The sequence below is a fragment of the Loxodonta africana genome, chromosome 19 (genome assembly GCF_030014295.1).
Source record: "Loxodonta africana isolate mLoxAfr1 chromosome 19, mLoxAfr1.hap2, whole genome shotgun sequence".
In the NCBI taxonomy this organism is placed as follows: domain Eukaryota; kingdom Metazoa; phylum Chordata; class Mammalia; order Proboscidea; family Elephantidae; genus Loxodonta; species Loxodonta africana.
Genome location: NC_087360.1, coordinates 44,505,345 through 44,518,965, shown reverse-complemented (window position 1 = coordinate 44,518,965; position 13,621 = coordinate 44,505,345). Strand labels below are relative to the sequence as shown.

The 13,621-nt window shown below is 39.4% G+C and overlaps 1 protein-coding gene across 2 annotated transcripts in view; it reads right to left on the bottom strand.

Moving 5' to 3' along the window:
- FBXO16 (F-box protein 16) overlaps positions 1–13,621 on the bottom strand; it is a 167,728-nt gene that overhangs the window by 13,586 nt on the left and 140,521 nt on the right. For both annotated transcript variants that reach the window (XM_064272639.1, XM_023550972.2), the window contains one exon: positions 13,373–13,475. In XM_064272639.1, the coding sequence (XP_064128709.1) occupies positions 13,373–13,475 (103 nt within the window). The remainder of the gene's footprint in view (positions 1–13,372; positions 13,476–13,621) is intronic.

Below are 13,621 nucleotides of genomic sequence, written 5' to 3'. Positions count from 1 at the left end.
CCCTGTTCTCCCCTGGATTTCTCTCCTACTCTTGACCTAGCAGGGGCAGGGAAACCAGGCAGAAGCATATACTAATGACCTGTATGATAAGCCTCATGAAGTTATTTTTCTCAGTGGTTTCACTGACAATTTGTTTTAAATTTTTTATTGTGTTTTAAGTGAAAGTTTACAAATCAAGTCAGTCTCTTACACAAAAACTTATATACACCTTGCTACATACTCCCAATTGCTCTCTCCACAATAAGACAGCCCACTCCCTCCCTCCACTCTCTCTTTTTGTGTCCATTTCACCAGCTTCTAACCCCCTCTACCCTCTCATCTCCCCTCCAGGAAAGAGATTCCAACATAGTCTCAAGTGTCCCCCTGATCCAAGAAGCTCACTCCGCACCAGCATCCCACTCCAACCCATTGTCCAGTCCAATCCCTGTCGGAAGAGTTGGCTTTGGGAATGGTTCCTGTCCTGGCCCAACAGAAGGTCTGGGGGCCATGGCCACCGGGGGTCCTTCTAGTCTCAGTCAGACCATTAAGTCTGGTCTTTTTATGACAATTTGGGGTCTGCATCCCACTGCTCTCCTGCTCCCTCTGGGGTTCTCTGTTGTGTTCCCTGTCAGGGAAGTCATTGGTTGTACCCAGGCACCATCAAGCTCTTCTGGTCTCAGGCTGATGTAGTCTCTGCTTTATGTGGCCCTTTCTGTCTCTTGGGCTCATAATTACCTTGTGTCTTTGGTGTTCTTCATTCTCCTTTGAAGCAGGTGGGTTGAGACCAATTGATGCATCTTAGATGGCTGCTTGCTACTGTTTAAGACCTCAGACACCTCTCTCCAAGGTGGGGTTCAGAATGTTTTCTTAATAGATTTTATTTTGCCAATTGACTTAGATGTCCCCTGGAACCATGGTCCCCAAACGCCCGTCCCTGCTACATTGGTCTTCGAAGCATTCAGTTTACTCAGGAAGCCTCTTTGCTTTTGGATTAGACCTCGCCTGTATTGTGTGTTGTCTTTCCTGTCACCTAAAGTAGTTCTTATCTACTGTCTGATTAGTGGATGCTCCTCTCCCACCCTTCCTCCCTCCCCCCTCTTGTAACCTTCAAAGGATATTTTCTTCTCTGTTTAAACTATTTCTTGAGTTCTTATAATAGTGGTCTCATACAATATTTGTCCTTTCGCAACTGACTAATTTCACTCAGCATAATGCCTTCCAGATTCCTCCATGTTATGCAATGTTTCACGGATTCCTTACTGCTCTTTATTGATGCATAGTATTCCATTGTGTGTGAATATACCATAATTTATTTATCCATTCATCTGTTGATGGGCACCTTGGTTGCTTCCATCTTTTTGCTATTGTAAACAGTGCTGCAGTGAGCATGGGTGTGCATATATCTGTTTGTGTAAAGCCTCTTATTTCTCTAGGATATAGTCCAAGGAGTGGGATTGCTGGATCATATGGTAGTTCTTCTTTTTCATTTTTGACGATTTCTAATTTTCCTAGAAATCGTCAAAAATGAAATGGAATGCATAAACATTGATATCCTAGGCATTAGTGAGCTGAAATGGACTGGTATTGGCCATTTTGAATCAGGCAATCATATAGTCTACTATGCTGGGAATGACAACTTGAAGAGGAACGGTGCTGCATTCATCATCAAAAACAGCGTCTCGGAGGAGGCGGGGCCAAGATGGCGGACGAGGTGGACGCTACCGCGGATCCCTCCTGCAACAAAGACTCAGAAAAACAAGTGAATTGATCACATACATAACAATCTACGAACTCTGAACAACAAACACAGATTTAGAGACGGAGAATGAACAAATACGGGGAGGCAGCGATTGTTTTCAGAGCCTGGAGCCAGCGTACCAGTCAGCGGATTTTCTGGAAAAACTAGTTTCTCAGTGATGGCTCGGAGACAGCAGTCCATATCAAACCACATAAAGAAGCAGACCGTGACAGCTTCTACAATCCCCCAAACAAAAGAATCAAAATCTTTCCCAAATGAAGATACAATCCTGGAATTATCAGATACAGAATATAAAAAACTAATTTACAGAATGCTTCAAGACATCACAAATGAAATAAGGCAAACGGCAGAAAAAGCCAAGGAACACACTGATAAAACTGTTGAAGAACTCAAAAAGATTATTCAAGAACATAGTGGAAAAATTAATAAGTTGCAAGAATCCATAGAGAGACAGCATGTAGAAATCCAAAAGATTAACAATAAAATTACAGAATTAGACAACACAATAGGAAGTCAGAAGAGCAGACTTGAGCAATTAGAATGCAGACTGGGACATCTGGAGGACCAGGGAATCAACACCAACATAGCTGAAAAAAAATCAGATAAAAGAATTAAAAAAAATGAAGAAACCCTAAGAATCATGTGGGACTCTATCAAGAAGGATAACTTGCGGGTGATTGGAGTCCCAGAACAGGGAGGGGGGACAGAAAACACAGAGAAAATAGTTGAAGAACTCCTGACACAAAACTCCCCTGACATCATGAAAGACGAAAGGATATCTATCCAAGATGCTGATCGAACCCCATTTAAGATTGATCCAAAAAGAAAAACACCAAGACATATTATCATCAAACTCGCCAAAACCAAAGATAAAGTGAAAATTTTAAAAGCAGCCAGGGAGAAAAGAAAGGTTTCCTTCAAGGGAGAATCAATAAGAATAAGTTCAGACTACTCAGCAGAAACCATGCAGGCAAGAAGGGAATGGGACGACATATACAGAGCACTCAAGGAGAAAAACTGCCAGCCAAGGATCATATATCCAGCAAAACTCTCTCTGAAATATGAAGGTGAAATTAAGATATTTACAGATAAACACAAGTTTAGAGAATTTGCAAAAACCAAACCAAAGCTACAAGAAATACTAAAGGATATTGTTTGGTCAGAAAACCAATAATATCAGATACCAGCACAATACAAGGTCACAAAACAGAACGTCCTGATATCAACTCAAATAGGGAAATCACAAAAACAAACAAATTAAGATTAATTAAAAAAAAAAAAATAATACACATAACAGGGAATCATGGAAGTCAATAGGTAAAAGATCACAATAATCAAAAAGAGGGACTAAATACAGGAGGCATAGAACTGCCAGATGGAGAGTGATACAAGGCGATATAGAACGATACAAGTTAGATTTTTACTTAGAAAAATAAGGGTAAATAATAAGGTAACCACAAAAAGGTATAACAACTCCATAACTCAAGATAAAAGCCAAGAAAAACGTAATGACTCAACTACCATAAAGTCAAACACTATGAAAATGAGGATCTCGCAATTTACTAAGAAAAACATCTCAGCACAAAAAAGTATGTGGAAAAATGAAATGGCCAACAACACACATGAAAAGGCATCAAAATGACAGCACTAAAAACTTATTTATCTATAATTACGCTGAATGTAAATGGACTAAATGCACCAATAAAGAGACAGAGAGTCACGGACTGGATAAAGAAACACGATCCATCTATATTCTGCCTACAACAGACACACCTTAGACTTAGAGACACAAACAAACTAAAACTCAAAGGATGGAAAAAAATATATCAAGCAAACAATAAGCAAAAAAGAACAGGAGTAGCAATATTAATTTCTGACAAAATAGACTTTAGACTTAAATCCACCACAAAGGATAAAGAAGGACACTATATAATGACAGAAGGGACAATTGATCATGAAGATATAACCATATTAAATATTTATGCACCCAATGACAGGGCTGCAAGATACATAAATCAAATTTTAACAGAATTGAAAAGTGAGATAGACACCTCCAGAATTATAGTAGGAGACTTCAACACACCACTTTTGGAGAAGGACAGGATTTCCAGTAAGAAGCTCAATAGAGACACGGAAGACCTACTTACAACAATCAACCAACTTGACCTCATTGACTTATACAGAACTCTCCACCCAACTGCTGCAAAGTATACTTTTTTTTCTAGCGCACATGGAACATTCTCTAGAATAGACCACATATTAGGTCATAAAACAAACCTTTGCAGAGTCCAAAACATCGAAATATTACAAAGCATCTTCTCAGACCACAAGGCAATAAAACTAGAAATCAATAACAGAAAAACTAGGGAAAAGAAATCAAATACTTGGAAACTGCACAATACCCTCCTGAAAAAAGACTGGGTTATAGAAGACATCAAGGAGGGAATAAGGAAATTCATAGAATGCAACGAGAGTGAAAATACTTCCTATCAAAACCTCTGGGGCACAGCAAAAGCAGTGCTCAGAGGCCAATTTATATTGATAAATGCACACATACAAAAAGAAGAAAGAGCAAAAATCAGAGAACTGTCCCAACAACTTGAACAAATAGAAAGTGAGCAACAAAAGAACCCATCAGGCACCAGAAGAAAACAAATAATAAAAATTAGAGCTGAACTAAATGAATTAAAAAAATAGAGAACAGAAAAACAATTGAAAGAATTAACAAAGCCAAAAGCTGGTTCTTTGAAAAAATTAACAAAATTGATAAACCATTGGCTAGACTGACTAAAGAAATACAGGAAAGGAAACAAATAACCCGAACAAGAAATGAGAAGGACCACATCACAACAGAACCAAATGAAATTAAAAGAATCATTTCAGATTACTACGAAAAATTGTACTGTAACAAATTTGAAAACCTAGAAGAAATGGATGAATTCTTGGAAAAACACTACCTACCTAAACTAACACATTCAGAAATAGAACAACTAAATAGACCCATAACAAAAAAAGAGATTGAAAAGGTAATCAAAATTATAAGATCTTGAGAAATAGTAAAAACTGAGAAGAACACATACTTTTGTGGTTACGAAGGGGGGGGGAGGGAGAGGGTTTCTTATGGATTAATCAGTAGATAAGAACTGCTTTGGGTGAAGGGAAAGACAACACTCAATACATGGAAGGTCAGCTCAATTGGACTGGACCAAAAGCAAAGAAGTTTCCGGGATAAACTGAATGCTTCAAAGGTCAGCGGAGCAGGGGCGGGGGTCTGGGGAACATGGTTTGAGGGGACTTCTAAGTCAATTGGTAAAATAATTCTATTATGAAAACATTCTGCATCCCACTTTGAAATGTGGTGTCTGGAGTCTTAAATGCTAACCAGTGGCCATCTAAGATGCATCAATTGGTCTCAACCCACCGGGAGCAAAGGAAAATGAAGAACACCAAGGTCACACGACAACTAAGAGCCCAAGAGACAGAAAGGGCCACATGAACCAGAGACCTACATCATCCTGAGACCAGAAGAACTAGTTGGTGCCCGGCCACAATCGATGACTGCCCTGACAGGGAGCACAACAGAGAACCCCTGAGGGAGCAGGAGATCAGTGGGATGCAGACCCCAAATTCTCATAAAAAGACCATACTTAATGGTCTGACTGAGACTAGAGGAATCCCGGCGGCAATGCTCCCCAGACCTTCTGTTGGCACAGGACAGGAACCATCCCCGAAGACAACTCATCAGACATGAAAGGGACTGGTCAGCGGGTGGGAGAGAGATGCTGATGAAGAGTGAGCTAATTATATCAGGTGGACACTTGAGAGTGTGTTGGCAACTCTTGTCTGGAGGGGGGATGGGAGGATAGAGAGAGAGGGAAGCTGGCAAAATTGTCACGAAAGGAGAGACTGAAAGGGCTGACTCAATAGGGGGAGAGCAAGTGGGAGTACGGAGTAAGATGTATGTAAACTTATATGTGACAGACTGATTGGATTTGTAAACGTTCACTTGAAGCTTAATAAAAGTTAATTTAAAAAAACAAAAAAAAAAACAGCGTCTCAAGATCTATCCTGAAGTACAATGCTGTCAGTGATAGGATAATATCCATACACCTACAAGGAAGGCCAGTTAATACGACTATTATTAAAATTTACACAGCAACCACTAGGGCCAAAGATGAAGAAATAGAAGATTTTTATCAGCTGCTGCAGTCTGAAATTGATCGAACATGCAATCAAGATGCATTGATAATTACTGGTGATTGGAATGCGCAAGTTGGACACTACGAAGGAGTAGTAGTTGGAAAATCTGGCCTTGGTGATATAAACAATGCCAGAGATTGAATGATAGAATTTTGCAAGACCAGCAACTTTTTCATTGCAAATACCTTCTTTCACCAACGTAAACGGCAACTATACACATGGACCTTGCCAGATGGAACCCATAGAAATCAAATTGACTACATCTGTGGAAAGAGATGATGGAAAAGCTCAATATTATCAGTCAGAACAAGGCCAGGGGCCAACTATGGAACAGACCATCAATTCCTCAAATGCAAGTTCAAGCTGAAACTGAAGAAAATCAGAGCAAGTCCACGAGAGCCAAAATATGACCTTGAGTATATCCCACCTGAATTTAGAGACCATCGGAAGAATATATTTGACACACTGAATACTAGTAACCAAAGACTAGACGAGTTGTGGAATGACATCAGGGACATCATATGTGAAGAAAGCAAGAGGTCACTGAAAAGACAGGAAAGAAAGAAAAGACCAAGATGGATGTCAGAGGAGACTCTGAAACTTGCTCTTGAGCATCGAGCAGCTAAAGCAAAAGGAAGAATTGATGAAGTAAAAGAACTGAACAGAAGATTTCAAAGGGTGGCTCGAGAAGACAAAGTATTATAATGACATGTGCAAAGAGCTGGAGATGGAAAACCAAAGGGGAAGAACACACTTGGCGTTTGTCAAGCTGAAAGAACTGAAGAAAAAATTCAAGCCTTGAGTTGCAATAGTGAAGGATTCCATGGGGAAAATATTAAACGACGCAGGAAGCATCAAAAGAAGATGGAAGGAATACACAGAGTCATTATGCCAAAAAGAATTAGTTGATGTTCAACCATTTCAAGAGGTAACATATGATCTGGAACAGATGGCACTGAAGGAAGAAATCCAAGCTGCTCTGAAGGCATTGGCGAAAAACAAGTCTCCAGGAATTGATGGAATATCAATTGAGATGTTTCAACAAGCAGATGCAGCGCTGGAGGTGCTTACTCGTCTATGACAAGAAATATGGAAGACAGCTTCCTGGCCAACTGACTGGAAGAGATCCATATTTAAGCCTATTCCCAAGAAAGGTGATCTAAACAAATTGGAAATTATAGAACAATATCATTAATATCACATGCAAGCAAAATGTTGCTGAAGATCATTCAAAAACGGCTGCAGCAGTACATCGACAGGGAACTGCCAAAAATTCAGGCTGGTTTCAGAAGAGGACGTGGAACCAGGGATATCATTGTTGATGTCAGATGGATCCTGGCTGAAAGCAGAGAATACCAGAAGGATGTTTACCTGTGTTTTATTGACTATGCAAAGGCATTCAGCTGTGTGGATCATAACAAATTATGGATAACATTGCGAAGAATGGGAATTCCAGAACACTTAACTGTGCTCATCAGGAATCTTTACATAGATCAAGAGGCAGTTGTTTGGATAGAACCCATTGGTTTAAAGTCAGGAAAGGTGTGCGTCAGGGTTGTATCCTTTCATCATACATATTCAGTCTGTATGCTGAGCAAATAATCCGAGAAGCTGGAGTATATGAAGAAGAACGGAAGACTCATTAACAACCTGCGTTACGCAGATGACACAACCTTGCTTGCTGCAAGTGAAGACGACTTGAAGCACTTACTAATGAAGATCAAAGACCACAGCCTTCAGTTTGGATTGCACCTCAGCATAAAGAAAACAAAAGTCCTCACAACTGGACCATGATAAACAGAGAAAAGATTGAAGTTGTCAAGGGTTTCATTTTACTTGGATCCACAATCAAGAATCATGGAAGCAGCAGTCAAGAAATCAAAAGACGCATTCCATGGGTAAATCTGCTGCAAAGAACCTCTTCAAAGTGTTGAAGAGCAAAGATGTCACGCTGAAGACTAAGGTGCACCTGACCCAAGCCATGGTATTTTCAATCACATCATATGCATGTGAAAGCTGGAGAATGAATAAGGAAGGCAGAAGAATTGACGCCTTTGAATTGTGGTTTTGGTTAAGAATATCGAATATACCATGTGCTGCCAAAAGAATGAACAAATCTATCTTAGAAGAAGTACAACCAGAATGCTCCTTAGAAGCAAGGATGGTGAGACTACGTCTTACATACTTTGGACATGTCAGGAGGGATCAGTCCCTGGAGAAGGATATCATGCTTGGCAGAGTACAGGGTTAGCAGAAAAGAGGGAGACCCTCAACGATGTAACTGGCACAGTGGCTCCAACAGTGAGCATAACAACGATTGTTAAGGATGGCTCAGGACGGGGCACTGTTTCGTTCTGTTGTGCTTAGGGTCGCTATGGGTTGGAACTGACTTGATGGCACCTAACAACAACACCTCTGCTTGTGTTAGTTTAGGTAGGTAGTGTGTTTCTAGGAATTCATCCATTTCTTCTTGGTTTTCAAATTTATTAGAGTACAATTTTTCATAGTAATCTGACGTGATTCTTTTAATTTCAGTTGGGTCCGTTGTAATATCACCCATCTCATTTCTTATTCAAGTTATTTGCTTCCTCTTCTTTTTTTCTTTTGTCAGTTTGGCCAGTGATTTATCAATTTTGTTGATTTTTTCAAAGAACTAGCTTTTGGTCTTGTTAATTCTTTCAATTGTTTTCCTGTTTTCTATTTCATATAGTTCTGCTCTAATTTTTATTATTTGTTTTCTTCTGGTGCCTGAGGGTTTCTTTTGTTGCTCTCTTTCTATTTGTTCAATTTGTAGGGATAATTCTTTGATTTTGGCCCTTTCTTCTTTTTGGATGTGTGCATTTATTGATATAAATTGACCTCCGAGCACTGCTTTCACTGTGTCCCAAAGGTTCTGATAGGAAGTGTTTTCATTCTCACTGGATTCTATGAATTTCTTTATTCCATCCTTAATGGCTTCTATAATCCAGTCTATTTTGAGCAGCGTATTGTTCAGCTTCCAAGTGTTTGATTTCTTTTCCCTGCTTCTTTTTTTTGTCATTGATTCCGCTTTTATGGCCGTATGGGAATTCCATAATATTTCATTGTTTTGGATTCTGCTAAGGCTTGCTTTATGATCTAATATGTGGTCTATTCTAGAGAATGTTTCATGTGCACTAGAAAAGAAAGTATACTTGGTTGCTGTTGGGTGGAGTGTTCTGTAGTCTGTGAATTCAAGTTGGTTGATTATGGTATTTAGATCTTCTGTGTCTTTATTGAGCTTCTTTCTGGATGTCTTGTCCTTCACTGAAAGTGGTGTGTTGAAGTCTCCTACTATTATTGTGGAGTTGTCTATCTCACTTTTCAATGCTGATAGAGTTTGTTTTATGTATCTTGCAGCCCTGTCACTGGGTGCATAAATATTTAATATGGTTATATCTTGGTGTGTTGTCCCTTCAATCATTATATAGTGTCCTTCCTTATCCTTTCTGATGGATTTAACTTTAAAGTCTATTTAATATTGCCACTCCTGCTCTTTTTTGATTGTTTGATATATTTTTTTCTATCCTTTGAGTTTTAGTTTGATTGTGTCTGTAAGGGGTGTCTCGTGTAGGAAGCATATACACGGATCTTGTTTTTTAACCCATTCTGCCACCCTCTGTCTCTGTATTGGTGCATTTAGTCCATTTACATTCAGTGTAATTATGGATAGGTATGACTTTATTGGTATCATTTTGATGTCCTTTTTTGTGCGTTATTGACAGTTTCTTTTTCCCACTTAATTTTATGTGCTGAGTGGATTATCTTTATATATTGTCCTTTCCTCATATTTATTGTCGTCAATTTTGTCTCTGCTGAGTCTCTATTTCTTCCTTGTATTTTATTTTGATGAGTAGGATAGTTTGTCTCCTTTGCGGTTACCTTATTATTCACCCCTATTTTTCTAAATTTAAACCTAATTTTTATTTCTTTTTATTGCCGTATCTTCCTCTCCGTATTGAAGATCTTTGATTACATTTCTTAGTTCCCCTTTATTGTTTTAATGTTGTCTTCTTTTATATAATAACATTGCTGTTACCGTGTTTTGAGCTTTTTTTTTTTTTAAATCTTGCTCTGTTTTTTTTTATTTCCCTGTCTGCGTTGACTTCTGCTTGCTCTGTCCAGTGTTCTAGTCTTGGGTTGATATCTGACGTTATTGATTTTCTAACCAAAGAACTCCCTTTAGTATTTATTGTAGTTTTGGTTTTGTTTTTATGAATTCCCTAAACTTCTGTTTATCTGCAAATGTCCTAATTTCACCTTCATATTTAAGAGATAGTTTTGCTGGATATATGATTCTTGACCGGCAAGTTTTTCCTTCAATTTTTTCAGTAAGTCATCCCATTGCCTTCTTGGCTGCATGGTTTCTGCCGAGTAGTCCGAGCTTATCCGTATTGGCTCTCCTTTGTAGGTGACTTTTTGTTTATCCCTAGCTGCTCTTAAAATTCTCTTTTTATCTTTGGTTTTGGCAAGTTTGATTTTAATATGTCTTGGTGACCTTCTTGTGGGAGTTTGATGATCATCTTGGATAGATATCTTCTCATATTTAACGATATCAGGGAAGTTTTCTGCCAACAAATCTCCAACAATTCTCTCTGTATTTTTTGTTATCCCTCCGTGTTCTGGCACTCCAATCACTCGTAGGTTATTTCTCTTGATAGAGTCCCACATGATTCTTAGGGCTTCTTCATTATTTAAAATTCTTTTATCTGACTTTTCTTAGAATATATCGGTGCCATGTCTTTTATCTTCCATCTCACTAATTTTTCCTTCCATTTCCTCAATTCTGCTCCTCTGACTTTCTATTGAGTTGTCTAATTCTGTAATCTTATTGTTAATATTCTGATTTCTGATTGCTGTCTCTCTACGGATTCTTACAGCCTAGTAAGTTTTTCATTATTTTTTGAATAACCTTTTTATTTCTTCAACTGCTTTATTTGTGTGTTCCTTGGCTTTTTCTGTGTTTTGCATTATCTCCTTCCTGATGCCTTGAAGTGTTCTGTATATTAATCTTTTGTATTCTGCATCTGGTAATTCCACGAAGACGCCTTCATCCAGAAGATGCCTTGATTCTTTGTTTTGAGAGTTTGTTAAAATGATCATGATCTGCTTATTTATGTGATTTGATATTGACTGTTGTCCTCAAGCCATCTATAAATTATTGTATTAGTTTATGCTGCTTACTGTGTCATAGCTTCTTGCTTTGTTTTGTTTTGATATGCCCAAATGGGTTACTTGAGTGAGCTGGCTTGATTATTTTTGCCTTTGGAACTCTGACGTCCTGTCCTGAGATAATTAGAGCTGTTATCACGTATATCAGTCTGGGAGTCCATTCACTTTTCTTGCATGAATTCAGCTCAGGTGTCCAGGTAGAAGATCATCGAGTGTGTGGTACAGGCTCTGTCCTACAGTCTTAGAGGGGCAGGGGTGATTGGTGTAGGTACTGGTATCTGATTGCAGCAGGGGGTCACACTCTGAACAAGGCAGGGGGCTGAGAACTGACCCCCGAGTGTCTCTGAGGAAAGTGTGTCCCTGTTCCCTAGAGTGTGCAGTTGGGTGCATTCTGCAGATGGACCATGGGCACCCAATGTTTTTGGTTATAAGGACTGGGAGGTATCAGTTATCCTTGGACTCCAGTCACGGGTGGCTGGGTGACCTGAGTGGAGCCACCAGTCCTTAGACCCCTGATTTGGGTAGGTGAGGACCCTGTTTAATAGGCAATGTCAAACATCAAACACCCACCTCTCCACCACACAGCTGAAATGGTTGGAGTCTGCCAACAAGGGCCCATTCTCCTGAAATAGGCCCACACAGGTCCATGCAGAAGGCAAAGTTGCTCAAAGTCCATGGACCGTTTATGCCTGGGCAGGAGGTATTTAAGTCCTGAGCTCCCCCAGTTAGTGGAGCTGGCAAATTGTCTTTTCCGCAGTTGCAAACTTCTTCCTTCTCCAAGGCCGGGAGGATGGCTCTAGGCACTCAGTAGGGTCTATGTCAGGCCCAGGGAATTCAGTGCTGAAGCTGGCTTGGGGGTGGGGAGGGGGCGCACTAAAATATATGCAAGTACTTAGCTTTTGCCGAGAGCGCCGTTCTTCTCTGGTTCTGGAGGTGTGAGTAGGCTGTGTGGCTGGCTGCTTCTCCCCAAGGAAACTATGGCTGAACACTAGTACCAGCCCACCACCGCCACTCCCGCAATGGTGCCTGAGGGCTCCCTGTGATTCAGGTCCAGTAACTCCTCTCCACTTCTGAACCATCTCTTCCTCCCCCTGCACCTCTGTTCATTTCCTAAGCTTGCCTTTGATTCTCAGGGCTCCTGGCTTGTCATAAATATACTTGTTTCACTTTTTTGGAGAGGTCTTTTTTGTAAAGAGGGCTTGCCAGAAGCATCTGCCTATTCTGCCATCTTGGCTCTGCCTCCCTTCACTGACAATTTTACTGCTTTGCTCTAAGCTTTCTCATTCCTTGTGCTTCTATACACTGGCCTATGATAAGCCTTATCCAGTCCAACAAAATCGGTCCCCCAGAATAAGACTGCTCTGCTTTAAGAAGCCCATTATCACTTTTGTCTGAATATAACACTTGAAAATAATTTAAACAAAAAGCAATAGGGCTTTGAAACAGAGCTATAAAAGTGATTTATTCATGAGTACATACTTATTCCTCTCCCAAATGACATTCATTTTATATTAATTTTCCTTGAGTGTGCATCCTCAGTTTTCTCCCTAAATTCTTACTGCTACTACAAATTCTTTTTTCCACTCTTATTACCTTTTACTTTGCTCCAGACTCTCATTTATGCTGGAAGGGATCATTGGGAAATCTGAATCACAACCTGGGAAACTGCTATGAAATGATAATACTCGTTACCCATAATTATTGACTTTATTAGGTCGACGATTAGCTTTTTTTAATTAAGTTTTTAAGAAAAGTTCTTAATTAATTTTTCTGAAGTTATTCTAAGTGTACTCTTATAGTCTTGCTCCACTGGCAGCCAGAGAGCTACGGAAAGTGTTACCTTCTTCTTAGGCACTAGAACCTGCACTCTAGAGATGAGCAATTTCTGGTAGGGACTCTCCCTCCCCCAAAGGAATCACTGCAGAAGAAAGAACTAATGATAATAATACTCCCTTCATATTATACATTCATTTATAGTTTCAAAGCAGTTTTAGATACAGCTTTTTTTTTTTTTTCAACCAGTCTTTAAAAGAGAGAGAGAGAAAAAAAACAGAAGCTAAGAGATTAAATAAGGGGGTCTTTGAGGTCACACAGCTAGTCAGTCAGTGTCAAAGTCCAAGGTTTAAACCATCGCTTGATGATTGTGATTAAAAAAACAAATTCAATTTCACAAATAGGATTAGAGATCCAGAAATTTTCATTAATTTTACAGTGGTGAATCTTTTATAAGCAATACTTACTTACCAGTGACTGAGCTTTTCTTAGCTTAGATTTGTCCTGTAATTTATTTTTCTTATCATGTGGCTGTCGGCTGGAATCTGGAGTCATTTCATTTTTCTTCCTCCTTCTGTAAGTTGAAAAGCATTGGAAAAATTATAAATTGCCATTTTTTTAATTTAGTGGTTTCCTTCATCTGTTTGATTTTGTTGCCCCTATGATTTAAAAGATTGTCTTCATAGCTGGCGCTAGGGCCTGGGGACCATAGTTTCAGGG